Source organism: Periophthalmus magnuspinnatus, chromosome 6 (genome assembly GCF_009829125.3).
Source record: "Periophthalmus magnuspinnatus isolate fPerMag1 chromosome 6, fPerMag1.2.pri, whole genome shotgun sequence".
In the NCBI taxonomy this organism is placed as follows: domain Eukaryota; kingdom Metazoa; phylum Chordata; class Actinopteri; order Gobiiformes; family Gobiidae; genus Periophthalmus; species Periophthalmus magnuspinnatus.
Genome location: NC_047131.1, coordinates 19685100 through 19698133, shown reverse-complemented (window position 1 = coordinate 19698133; position 13034 = coordinate 19685100). Strand labels below are relative to the sequence as shown.

At 40.5% G+C, this 13034-nt stretch overlaps 1 protein-coding gene across 2 annotated transcripts; it reads left to right on the top strand.

Moving 5' to 3' along the window:
• Positions 1–905: 905 nt before the first annotated feature.
• LOC117371972 (DNA-binding protein RFX7) lies at positions 906–12314 on the top strand. 2 transcript variants are annotated; one of them, XM_055222384.1, is made up of 9 exons: positions 906–1296; positions 2426–2459; positions 4317–4402; positions 4613–4735; positions 4806–4926; positions 5018–5098; positions 5185–5344; positions 5731–6026; positions 6430–12314. In XM_055222384.1, the coding sequence occupies exons 1-9, from the start codon at positions 1169–1171 to the stop codon at positions 9697–9699; spliced, it is 4299 nt and encodes a 1432-aa protein (XP_055078359.1). In that variant the 5' UTR covers positions 906–1168; the 3' UTR covers positions 9700–12314. The 2 variants fall into 2 exon arrangements, with proteins under 2 accessions (XP_055078359.1, XP_055078358.1); XM_055222383.1 differs by having other exon boundaries at positions 5185–5392.
• The last annotated feature ends 720 nt before the right edge of the window (positions 12315–13034 follow it).

Sequence of the window (13034 nt, the reverse complement as noted above, 5' to 3'; positions counted from 1 at the left end):
CACATAAACCTCCAAGAGAACAGAGGGTCAATAGGCGCTGATAAATGACAGCGTTATGCATGTCTGATATCATCCTGGCTGTTTACCCGTCATTGTCACTATCTGATCAAGTGGCTTCCTGCAGCAGCGCCCTCTCAGGCTTACCGTGGTATTACAGAGTAAATGCACGGTAATGCAATAAAGAAAATCCGGGTGAGACTTTCGCACTAAAACATTAACGTTATTGAAATATTGGCGTCTGATCAAACAAGGAACTCAATGAGGTTCAGGGACTAGGGGTTAGGGTGTGACACATTTGAAGATTAGATTTTTTTTGAAAATGGGCACACTGAATATATATATATATATATATATATATATATATATATATATATATATATATATATATATATATATATATATATATATATATATATATATATATATATATATATATATATAATGAAGTTATAATGAAGTGGAAAGGGTAAAGTTAAGCTCACCCCGAATGAGCAAAAATGAAAGAAAAAATAAAATACAAACAAAAAGAACCAGCTAAATAAAAAGATTTAACAAAAGTTAGTCATATAGGTTATACAGCGTGTGAATGCACAAATGCATTATTTGGACAACTCCAGTTATTATTTTATTTACAAAATAATATACACTATATTTGCAAAAAAACAAGAAAAAATTCAAAAGGAGAAAACTCTAGATTAAACTCAATTAGGGCAGCAAGAAAATGCACGATGTCGAAAAGATTAATTTAGGAGCTAATTAATAATTATAAAAATGGTGTTGATAAATGAAGGGGCATGCCTTACGTCAGTATCAGGCCAGAGTATCTAAGGTCAAGTGGAGAACTTTACTTTGAAGGCCAAATCCAGGTAATTTTCCGGTTTGGTGCGTGCTGCCTGCGTGCGTCTTTACGCAGGCTGAGCTCGTCTGTAGCTGCTGCTGGCTGCTGCAGGCGTGCTATTTGCGGCAGCGGAGAGAGACCTCTGCGAAATGCCTTTTGTATGGCCGGTTGCTACATTATTTCTGTTGCTTTTCTGTTGTGTTTCTGTGGCGTCACCTCTCACTGCTCTTCGCCATGTTCCGTGCCGGATTCAGCGGGCTGTCCTAGCGCACTGAGCCGGGGATGAGGCCTACTTGTTAAAGCTCCCCCACCGCCCCTCCGTCCGTCGTGATGGCTGATGAGCAACAACAACCTGGTCTGAAGCCTGCCTCGGGATTAGGCTCTCTCCCAGCGCTCGTCCCAGGACTCCAGGGGCCCGAGGCGAACGCATTACAGTTCAAAATAAAGAGTTCAATTTGGTAAGGATGCAAATGACCCAGAACACCAGCCACTCTGTCCTTTTCAATAGCTGTAGCCTCATAATTAGCGTGTGTAGATCTGAAGGCAATGTGCTGCACAAAGCGTCTCAAAATAAGACGGCTGCCACTCCAGCTTTGAATATTCAGCTAATATATAAGGGCTTGGGTGAGATACGTGCCCGATGTTGTTGTTCACGCCGTAATAACGATGCAACGACGCGGTTTTCGTGGCTGGAGTAGCTTAATGATTAGCATGAAGCCGTAGGAGGCCATGTTACCGATGACACCAAAGGCACCGGTGGTGCTGATGTGATGATGCTCGGGATGACAGGTGTCAAAGCACGTCGAAGTGACTGCAGTGAGCTATTCTCATTTAAGATCAAATGTAATATAAGGATACATCCCAAGATCATAATCGACATTAATAATGACCTGCTGACCTGCCTGTATTACAGTGGTGTAAACGCAGGAGACACAACCAGTGCCTTTCAATTATTATAGTCCGCGGGCCACAACACGTGCATGGGAGATTTTATTGTAAAAAATCAGCTCAGGTCCATTTCATAAAAACACTTTGCTCTCCAAGTGATATTAACAATAATATTCAGGTGGACGTGTCAATAGCATCACCTCATATGAGGCAGCGTCCATTGCCTCACAGTTGCATGTGCTGTGCAAAACAATGGTAGGCCCTACATGAAAGTAGGAGTAGGAGTATATTTAGCTTACTTGGCTGCTTTCTCCATGAAATACCTTTGAGTAAGCCCTTTGTGAATGTCACCTTGGACTTTATGTTGTGTGACTGCAGAAAACACTATTAATTTGGTAAACGATAATGCCAAGCAGATTACTCAGAGCTGGGTAAACAAATTATTAATTTGCATAAGGTCCTTGTTTACACAGAGCCAATGTGACTGGAATAGATGCTGATTTTAAAGGGCTGAGTATAAGCTCAATGTTACAAAGCAGTATGAAGCAATACAATCTGTAATGTACAATTATAGCATTGTAAGGTCACAGATCGCACATGTCATTCACCACAACCTATAACCATGCAAAAATAACAAACCGAAAGTGCAAAGAGGCATGCATACAGATTACTAAAAGATGTTTTTTTTTTCTTTTGCAGCAAATCTGTACAATCAAAGGTCGACAGCATATTGGTGAGTATTTGATTTTGGAAAAACTTAATATAAAATTGTGTATTTGTAAGTTGCAACAAACTAGTCTCAAAAAAAATGGTAGAAACCGAAGAAAAGTCAAAAGCCATCCTCTCCTAAAGCAATAAATCACACTTTGCAGTGATATTTTAACAAATATAAATAGCAAAAAAAATTTGGCCTAAAGCAGTGTTACTTAAAATATTCATCGACATGTCACTATTCTCAACAGTGTTATTTGAAATACATGTCATGTACAAATATTTGAAATTGTGCAGAAATGACAACTTGCTGTTTGTTTTCTACATTGTTATCAATGTCAAAAAGAACCCAGCTATATACAAAAAGCAACCCTTCCTCAGCTATTCTAGAGAATAAAATAGCCAAAGCATATTTGCACAATTAATCTGTAATCTAATTTACGGGTTTTTAATATCTTAACATCCCTGTCACCACAGTAGGAATGTCACAGTATAAACCTTTAGATTATTGTGAGGAAAGAAGATTTAATGATTTTTCATGAAATCCTTAGTTTTCTTTCATTGCCTTTCTCTTACATGTTACCATTCCTCAAGTCTGTAACCAGCTTTATGAGATTAAACATTCTGATTGTTAAAGTATAAAGTAAAGTTCATGTGGCATAAGTGGCCACAAAACACCTTAACATTTAGGTTTACTTTTTTAGATTATAGATTGAATGAAATAGAACATTTTAATGCTAAAATGGTTTAGATTACTGTTTTTTACATCTCCTGACTAAATTTTGACCTAACTAATCAATTATCGATTGACCAAACAATCTTGACATCTCTACACCAGAATATTATTCTAATAAGAGCAATGTTTTCATTTTTGGTGATCTTGTTTCGTAATTGTAGTTATTTCAGTGACATCAAAGTGACTATATAAAGCTTGTGTCTATTTTTGTCTTCTAAAAAAACACTGCATTTTATTGATGGTGATTGTGTCTCATACTGTATTGGACAGATTGAAGAAAGTATAATATTTCACCCCCACATCAGGAGCAATGGGATGCAAACTCTATATTATGTATTAATTGACTGCTTAGTACCATTATACTTCTATTGAACTAGCAATTTTGTACTGTCTCCATATTTTTCAGAAATAATTGACTTATTTTGTAGAAAACACAAAAAGTGTTTTAAGGATAAATTGATTATTACATACATTATAAATGATTATATACAAGAAAAAAATTGTATACTATATGTACTCTATCATAAAAGGTATTGACAATATTAAAATGCAGTGGTTGTCAATAGACAGAAAATAGGCATAATGAAGCGATTTCATAATGCAGTCTGTTAAATAATTTATTATAATGTGTGAACCTAATTTAATTTTTGTTCAAGCCTTTTAAATCTTGAAAACTTTTCCTGAAATCTAATTAAAAAGTGTAAAACAATACTGATTTTTTTTTTCCGCTCATAGCCACAGTTTGTAGTAAATTGTGTTTTGTTGATGCTGATTGGCTGAGAGCTCTCACCACATTCATTCAAGTACTGGTTTCCTAGCAACAAAGGGCAAATAGAAAAGGAAGTGTGAAGATCAACCCATTCTTGGAAAAGCTGCTAAAACAGAGGGTTTAGATCAATAATGAGCAGGCTACATCCACTCTGCTGTACCTGTCAGCATTTACACATATACAATAGTATAGTATTTAGTTGTAGTATTTAGTTGTTTTGTAGTAGAGTATTAATAATTATGGAAATTTATTATTATTATTATTATTATTATTATTATTATTATTATTATTATTATTGCTAATAATAATAATGATGATCTTGATAAAAAATAAAATAAAAAATAAAAATGTTATTGATTCTCTATTTTCTACAGCAAGATGTTGAGAAGTTTACAGACATTGAAAAACTCTACCTCTACCTTAAGTTGCCTTCTGGTCCCAGCAGTGGCAATGACAAAAGGTACTGAACCACACACACACACACACACACACACCCACACCCACACTCACACAAATACAAACACAAACACACACACACACATCATCACAAACAACAAAATTTAGATTTATGCGATTATAAATAAGTTAATTTATAAAAAATAAATAAGTGCAAGTTGAATTCCCTGAGATCATAGATGTCCTTTCTTAACCGCCATCTTATGCTTGACAGTGACCAGAGTTCCATGTCGTCGAGCCGTACTCAACAAATGTATGCTTTCAACTGGATCCGGAATCACCTAGAAGAGCATCCAGAGACGTCCCTTCCAAAGCAAGAAGTTTATGACGAATACAAGTCAGTATTTTAGCATGATCTATTGTGAAGAATGATCATATTCTTACAGTGTTGTTTTGTTCCCCTAAAGGAGCTATTGTGACAATCTCGGCTACAATCCACTGAGTGCTGCAGACTTTGGGAAGATCATGAAGAATGTGTTTCCCAATATGAAGGCGCGTCGACTGGGCATGAGGGGGAAATCCAAATATCCTTTTATGACATGCATAAGACAATTGTTGTTGTACTTATTAAACAGTAGAACACTACTCATTCAAAAAGCCTTAACTCGGTCCTACATATTGTTATAGCGGGTTAAGGAAGAAAGCTTTTGTGCACATGCCATCTTTACCCAACCTGGATCTCCAAAAATCTGGTGATGGGGTGAGTACATTCATAAAGACATACTCACAATTAAATACATTATTTTGGCTTTTATCCTTCTTACCTGCCTGTGTTTTGGACCACAGTGCGAGTTAATGGAGCCCAGTGGTCAGTCCCCAAGTGCAGAGGATGAGATGCGGTCAGCAGCCTGTGGACTGGTGTGTGAGTGGGCACAGAAGGTCCTCAGTCGTCAGTTTGATAACGTCGAGGATTTGGCCCGCTTCCTTCTCAACAGCCACTACATCGGTACAAAGTCTATGGCAGCGCTTACTGTAATGACGGGAACACCAACAGGTACAAATGAGTTGGTGATTTAGAGAAATTTCCTGTTGCATGCTATCTAAATCCATATGTATTAATATATTCATCTAATTATAAGTCTTTTTTTAAAATAAAAAATAAATTATTATTATTGTATTATCCTCCATAAAAAAATGAAATTGTGCCTAGTAAGTGCAAAACTAAACAGGCATTTCATTACATTTCTATTATTTTTTGGTCTTAATGTAAATTACATGTATAACAAATAATTGTTTTATGTATTGAAGTTGTTAATTATTATTAAAACAAGGTAGCTTGTACGATAATGTATTTGCTTATTTGATAAATGTTATTTTTTATCCTTTATCCAGGAATGAAAACACCAACTCCAGCATCCGCATTTGTGCCCACAGCTGAGGCAAACTCTTTTCAGCCTCAGGTGAAGACCCTGCCTTCTCCCTCCGTTGACGCAAAGCAGCAGCTCCAGAGAAAAATCCAGAAGAAACAACAGGAACAGAAACTGCACTCCCCTCTGCCCAGTGACGTCCAAGTGAAGAGGACAGAGGCCAGTACACCCGGCCCGACCATCCCCTGCGGCAGCCCCGCTCTGCTCTCCCCTCAGCCAACCATCGGCATCGTAGTAGCAGCAGTCCCCAGCCCAGTCACGGTAACTTGGCATCCTCATTGTGGTTTGCTACCTGTAATAAGCCTTTAGTATAATGGTACTCCCTGACTGAGCACAGGGCATTGTAGTTTATTATTACTTTTTATTAGCAGTACACGCATATGCATTTAATTATAACAACATAGCAAGAGAGAATGTCTAAAGAATTACCGTACATTTTCTTTTACTATGTGCAATTAAGGGATTACACAAAGTTGTATCAACAAATGTAAACAATTCTATAAGTCTATCAATTAGAAGCTTTGTAATCTGTTGTTTAGATCTGACACTTTTTCTGATGTCAAAACTTTAAAAAGTGTGTATCTAATTAGTATAACAAAATGCAAAATATGAAACTTAGTTTGTTTATAATACTACATACATTTTTTTTTCTTTTTTTATCTAGGTACAAAGAAATAGGCAACTGATGACCTCACCGAGCCCTGTTGGAACAGCAGAAGGGAAAGTGTTGCCTGTTAACTTCCAAGTCGTTACACAATCTCTTAAACAATCACCCAAAACACCTCAGAATATTTCGGCCAGTCCTGTGGGTGACCGTTTGGCACGTCATGGGACGAGGTACGCTCAAATCCTGCCCAAACCCTCCGCCACCAGCGCCATCACCCTGCGCTCCCCTCCTACGTTACTCATCACCAACAGCCCCATAAAGACTGTGATGCCCACCCCCCACGTCAGCTCGGTCAATGTGGTGAAGATGACGGCCATCGCTCTGGCTCCCAGCAGCGGCAGCACAACTGTGAGACCAGCCTCAGCTGGAGTCAACACCACTGCAGCATCTGAGGATTCACAGCCACATCAACCACCTGCTGTCAGGACGAGCATCGCGCCTTCAGCCTCTGCCCTCTGCACTGACACCAAGCCTGAACCTGGAGACATACCTGCTGCAGAGAAAATGGCTGTGAAGGAGGACAGAGTGGCCAAGTTCAGAGCAGCCAGTGAACCGAGCTTCCTGGTGAAGTGTTCCCTGGGACCAGACAAAGGAGGGAGACTAAAAAGTGACTCCACATCCTCTGCTTCTGTAGCTGGGACTCAGGACAGCAATAACAGTAACTGCCATGACAGTACCTTGTATTTGACTGTTGATAATCAGAACTCCAATGGCAACATGTCCGCCAATGGCTCCTCTGCTGTTACTCATGCACTCAAAGACTCTTGCCCAGACACCAAGAGCCCCCGAAAGCGCACAGGCCCAGGCGGAGAGTCGCCTGTGATTCCTGTCAAAAGGGTTTTCATCTCTCAGCAGCCTCTGGCTGTAGTCGACAATCCCAAACCTGGTGTCAGTGCTGCAGTGAAGAGGATCCCCCGCCCAGGAACGCCCGCACGACCAGAGAGTGCTCCCTGCAAAGTGACTGTGAAGCAAAGCCCCATAGGACCTCCACAGATTCTTGCACTGTCCGATTCGCCGATCACCCACACTCCGACTGTTGTTAAGCCACAGGCCTTGGTTTTGGTGAAGCCTGAACAGGGCTCTCTCAGCAGTAACGCCAGTGCTACAACCGCTGGGAGCTCCGCTGTTGACCAGGTTTTACTGCAGCAGATCACTGGAGACCCCCGTGCCATACCAGCCAACTCAGGAGCACACGACGCCTCTGCAATGAGTGACCTAAAGAGCACAATCTGGGAGGAGGGACAGCTTGATGAGCTTCGGAAACAAGCATTTGCTCAGCAGATACCAGCAGAACACAAACAAGCCCCCACTGACCAGCTTTCCATTATATCTCAACCTGCAGAGGCCTCAAGCCAGCTCACCCTAACACAGGAGATGGTTGACTTTGCAGGTTCTCAGACCAACATGGACTACTTTCCCTTCAATGATGATGATATGACACAAGATAGCATTGTGGAGGAGCTAGTCCAAATGGAGGAGCAGATGAAGCTGAAAGGTTTGTTCGGTGGTTGTGTTGAAGTGGCTCTTCAAGGCCAGACCCAAAATAATCAAACCTCAATACTTAATACTCATCAGACAGGCACTACCTTCTACCACTCTGCACACAGCAGCACCACACCCGTTCAGACACCCACCCCAACCCCTACGCCTACTCCGACACCCACCCCCACGTCAGAGATGACACTGGTGCACACGCTGACCAGAGAGAGCCCCTGTTCTCGCATGGCCCCCATCACACCTGTAGACAGCGCCATGGGTCGCCACACACCAATCAGCACACCGCTCTCCAACTGCAGCAGTAGTGTCCCTCCCAGCCCAGTCGAGTGCAGAAACCCTTTTGCTTTCACACCCATCAACTCCAGCATGACCGGTTACCATGACGCCAGTATTGTGTCCAGTAGCCCGGTTAAACCCATGCAAAGGCCAATGGCGACACACCCAGACAAGGCCAAACTGGAGTGGATAAACAACCGTTATAACAGCAACACTAGTTCAGGTCCTGTGAACAACCACAGCATTGGCATTCTGCCTAGTTATCAAGACCTGGTAGATGACCAGTTTCGCAAGCCACATGCCTTTGCTATCCCAGGCCAGTCATTTCAAGCACAGTCCCGACAGGATGCTGCTCACCTTGGACGTTTGACCCCAATTTCTCCAGTCCAACAACAGCAGCAGCAGCAGGCAACAGGTGTCACCACTCCCACTAAACAGGAGAGCTTTGCTGTGCCTGCCCCTTTGGATAATAAAGTATCCACCTCCGCAGCATCTAGTACTTTCCGTTGTCGAAGTGTTAGCCCTGCAGTGCGACAGAGGGACTCTGGTGGTAATTCGGGCCCACCTACCACACCCACCAACACAGCCTCAACAGCACGAGCCGTTGTGTCACCCTTTAGTTCCCCCATCACTTCTGAGGTGCTAAGCATCCTCTCCAACACACAAGCGGTCAGCTCTGTCCACAGCATGGTGCAGAGGAGCCAGTCTGTACCTTTAAACATTATGATGCAGAGTGAGATGTTGCCGGTGCAGCAGAGTAACACCGCCAAAATAACGAACGTTCTCCTCAGTAAGATGGAGGCCGACACGGATGACTCTGTCCGCGGCCTGGGCATTAACAACCTTCCCTCCAACTACACCGCGCGCATGAACCTCACACAGATCCTTGAGACCACTCCTGCCTTCGCTGGAGCAGCTTCCCACCAGAGCCAGCTGCCTGTCAGCTCCAGCCCTGCTGCCTTCGAGCTCCAGCAGCACGGTTACCTCAGCACGGGCAGCGGAGAGACGGCCTTCTCATCCGGGGAGGCCCAAGCACAAACGGGGCCGAGCGAACCAGAGCCGCCCCCGCCGCTCCAAGACAGTCCCACACAGACACAGCTCCTCCTCCAGAGCACACCGCAGCAGGACGCGGAGGACGAGCAGCAGCAACTGGATTTCAACAACACTGTCAAAGACCTGCTGGGAGAGGATGGCCTGAACCCCAGCTCTCAGCTGGTGGGCCAGGTAGCGTCCGAGCTCAATGCAGTAGCATCGGATTTCTCCAATGACATCAGGCTGCCCTCAGATCTGTCCAGTAGCATCACTGATCTCAATACGCTAGACACCAACCTGCTGTTTGACCCGAACCAGCAGCAGGAACAATATGAAGACTCGACACTGGAAGAACTGAAAAACGACCCGCTGTTTCAGCAGATATGCAGTGATACTGTGAACTCTGGTTTTGACTGGCTCGAGAGCAAAGACCAGCCAACGACAGTAGAGATGTTGGGCTAAGGATCTTTAATTCTATGTTTGTTTGGTGCATATGTAGTATATCTGTTTTCTTAAGAATAGTTTGTTGGGATTTGTCTGGACTTTGCCATTAGTTCTGTTTATAGTGCCAGACTCACCAGAAAATATCTGCAACATTTAGTTACTGCTCTACTTTTCATTTGTCAGCCAGAACACCACATCTTAATTTCAAAATGAAAACATTTCAAGTATCATTGTTTCAACAGCAACATACAAGTGCAGGCAAATATGCTATGAACATTTAACAGAAACAGAATCTTCCATGTTGTTACAAATCAATAATGCAATATTTGTGTTAAATCGTTATTTCAATTTGTACAAGTAGAGAAATTGGCACAATACGTCACCAAAAATGTATGCTGTTCTATACCTTGTGTTCATTGTGTGCAGTAGTACAACTTTAACCAAATGAGGTTAAAGTTTATGCACAGAATAGCTGTAGTACATTTGCCTGCCATATCTTAATATAAACGGTAGCAACTTTTGCTGCCAGGTGCTGAATTTATGACATAATCTTTATATTTTATCATATACCAAATCAGTGGAAAACTGATTTACATCTAAGCATTGTCCAAGATTGACATTTTCTTACTGTTTAATATCTTAAAGGGAGTAGATGAATCAGTAGGCAGAAGATGGAAGTTTTAGGCCGCTGTATGGACTAATACATTTAAAGGAATCAACAACTGGCTGCCTTATCCCCAAAGTCCATGGCCTTAAACCATCTGTAGAGATTGACTGTATATAGTACAAAGTCAAAGTCTGAACCACCCAGAGCTTCATCATATCAAGGCAGCTCTTGCTCTGTTGATCTTTTCACTACTATTTCTTGTTCTGTTTTCTTCTGCCGTGTTACCGTGTAGATGTTTTTGTATAGGTTGTGTGCCCTAATGGAGATTAAGGAATTCAATATGCTCATTATTCACCCAGCCATGGAAGGCACATGTAGAGTCTTGAGATTTCCTTTGGCATGCTAGACTCCCAGCACAGATTATATTATCAATGGTATGGAGAAGGCTTTAGTTGTAGGCTTTAGGCTGAAAACCTGTCATCTGCAAATCAAGAGGAATCCAGCCTTATATCCATACCAAAGATGATTTTTAATACCATATGAGATTAGTACATCTGATGAACATAAAGAACAATGGGACTGGGCTGCCTGTGAGATATTTAAGAGTTTAATGAATTAAGTTGCATAAATCTTATGTACAGTATGTAAATTAGTGAATCGGTCACTATGATTTATAGGTAACCATGGACCTGAAAGCATGTTGAAACCATCACTGCTAGCCAGGTAGGCTCCGTGATTCAGTAGGATGCTTGCTTGAGTTTTTGGCTATCGTCAATGTTGTATAAGTCATGTTTAAGCTCCATTTGTAAATAGAATAGATACATAGAGATTTGATGTATCAAGACACTATATTATGGCCATTATTCTACCTAAGTATGTGCCATTTAAAAGAAAAAAGCATAACAGATCTATAGTCGCAAGATACTGTATGTTGTGTGTTACATTTTTGGCTCGATGTGTTGTAACAGTAATGCTGTCTGGTCTCGCTTGCTGATTTTACTTTCTTTTTGTTTTCTATTCAAAGATAATAGGTCTCTGCAGTTGCAGAAGTGATGTTTCGCTTTGAGCAGGATCAATAGCATGGTATATTGAGAAAAAAGTTGTGATACTGTTAGCTGGTTCAGACATCTCTGTGACAGACTTTGTGCTCGGAGCCTTTGAGCAGACACTGGAAAATAACTATTACTCATGTTTCAACTCTGGAGGTTCACCTTTTTGCACTAAATTTTTATGACACATGGCTTTGACACATCTTAATGGACAAATGAAATGATGGATGCCCGTAAAAATGATAGAAAATATATGGTGAGTAAGGAAATTGTCAGTAAATGACTAATTGTCTTGTAGCAAAATGTGCATTAATCTCAGTGAGATACACATTTCTTACTCATTCTCATACATGAGAATATAAGCATTGAGGGAAAAAGTTGAAAACCTTTTGAAACCTACATGCTCATTATGTTGATAAATGATTGTACGCACGCATGTGTGATGATTTCTGTTGTATTTTGTATTCTTGATAACCACTGTCTTCTGTGATTTGGGCAGGTTCTGTTAAACCAGACTGGCAGTGCTAGTTTCATGAGTTACATTACTTTTGTTGTGTGCTGTTTACTAAGTTAATGTTCTTAATGTTATGTTGATGACTGTTTTGTTGTTTGTTTATATTTTACATATTTTTTGCAAAAGAGCATTTGTGAAGAAATTTTACATTGTTTCTTAACGTTTTCTTTTACAACAAGGCACTGATTTTTGAAATTTGGATGAAGGAATTGCACCTCTTATGAGTACAAGAGCTCCATCAAGCAGTGACTTTGAACTTTCCCTTTGACTGACCCAAATCCAACTGTTTGACTGTCCATTTCTACAGTAGAAGAACCCTCCTCTGTGATGTTGTCTGGTGTACTGCTTAATGTACAGTAGCTTGTTAATATTGCAAACGCGTTGTTTCTTTTTCAATGGAAAGTACTCACTGGTGAGATTTTTAAAGTGGTTTTAAAAGCCAATAAACTTTTTTAAAGAATGATTGTGTGTGGTTTATTGATAACTTTTATGCAGCAAATACAATGACATTCACTATTGGCATTAATTTGTCTTTTTGTCAGTTACAGTTGTTTCCTATTTAATAAAAAGTTTCTACCAGAGTGTGCACCCTGTTTCCTGCTTTTTTACATTACAAAATAATGAATCCACATTGTTGGTGTAGTCACCTTTTGCATAGAGCCAAAGAATTAGAGCCCTATAAACTATTTTTTGCATATTAGTGCAGTTTTTAGTCAACTTAAAACCAGTCTTTTAGAGCAAAAAATTCCCCTTTATCTCATCTTGGATATTGGCGCCGCAATAATAAAATGCTTCTCAAGTTAGTGATTTTAAAAAAGAAATTTTTTGGCAAACCTTAGAAATAATGTCTTTGATTTTCAAAAAAATCAAAGACTTAGTCCTGTGACTATTAACTTATTGTTGAATGAATAGATTTAACAATGTTTCTTCAGCTCAATATTTGTCCGCAGCTGTAAAATGTCAAATAAATAAATTCTAAGATTCATTATAGATACTGACTAATTACAGTTTACAGATGTCTACAGTTTTATTTGGGTTTACAGCAGCTATTTTATTCATGTCATAGTCTTATTTAACTGATAAACCTGGACCATCCTGGGCCTGTGACATAATGGTATTGATCCTTGCAAACACTATGCTTACTCTGTTTATTTGCATTTGATTCATTACCATACACACTTTT

Bases quoted from the DNA above. Each gene is read 5' to 3' on its own strand.
- LOC117371972 (XM_055222383.1), top strand. From the start codon at position 1,169: ATGGCTGATGAGCAACAACAACCTGGTCTGAAGCCTGCCTCGGGATTA. The intron at 4,403-4,612 runs GTACTGAACCAC...TATGCTTGACAG, and splicing joins AGCAGTGGCAATGACAAAAG to TGACCAGAGTTCCATGTCGT. The intron at 6,027-6,429 runs GTAACTTGGCAT...TTTTTTATCTAG, and splicing joins CAGTCCCCAGCCCAGTCACG to GTACAAAGAAATAGGCAACT.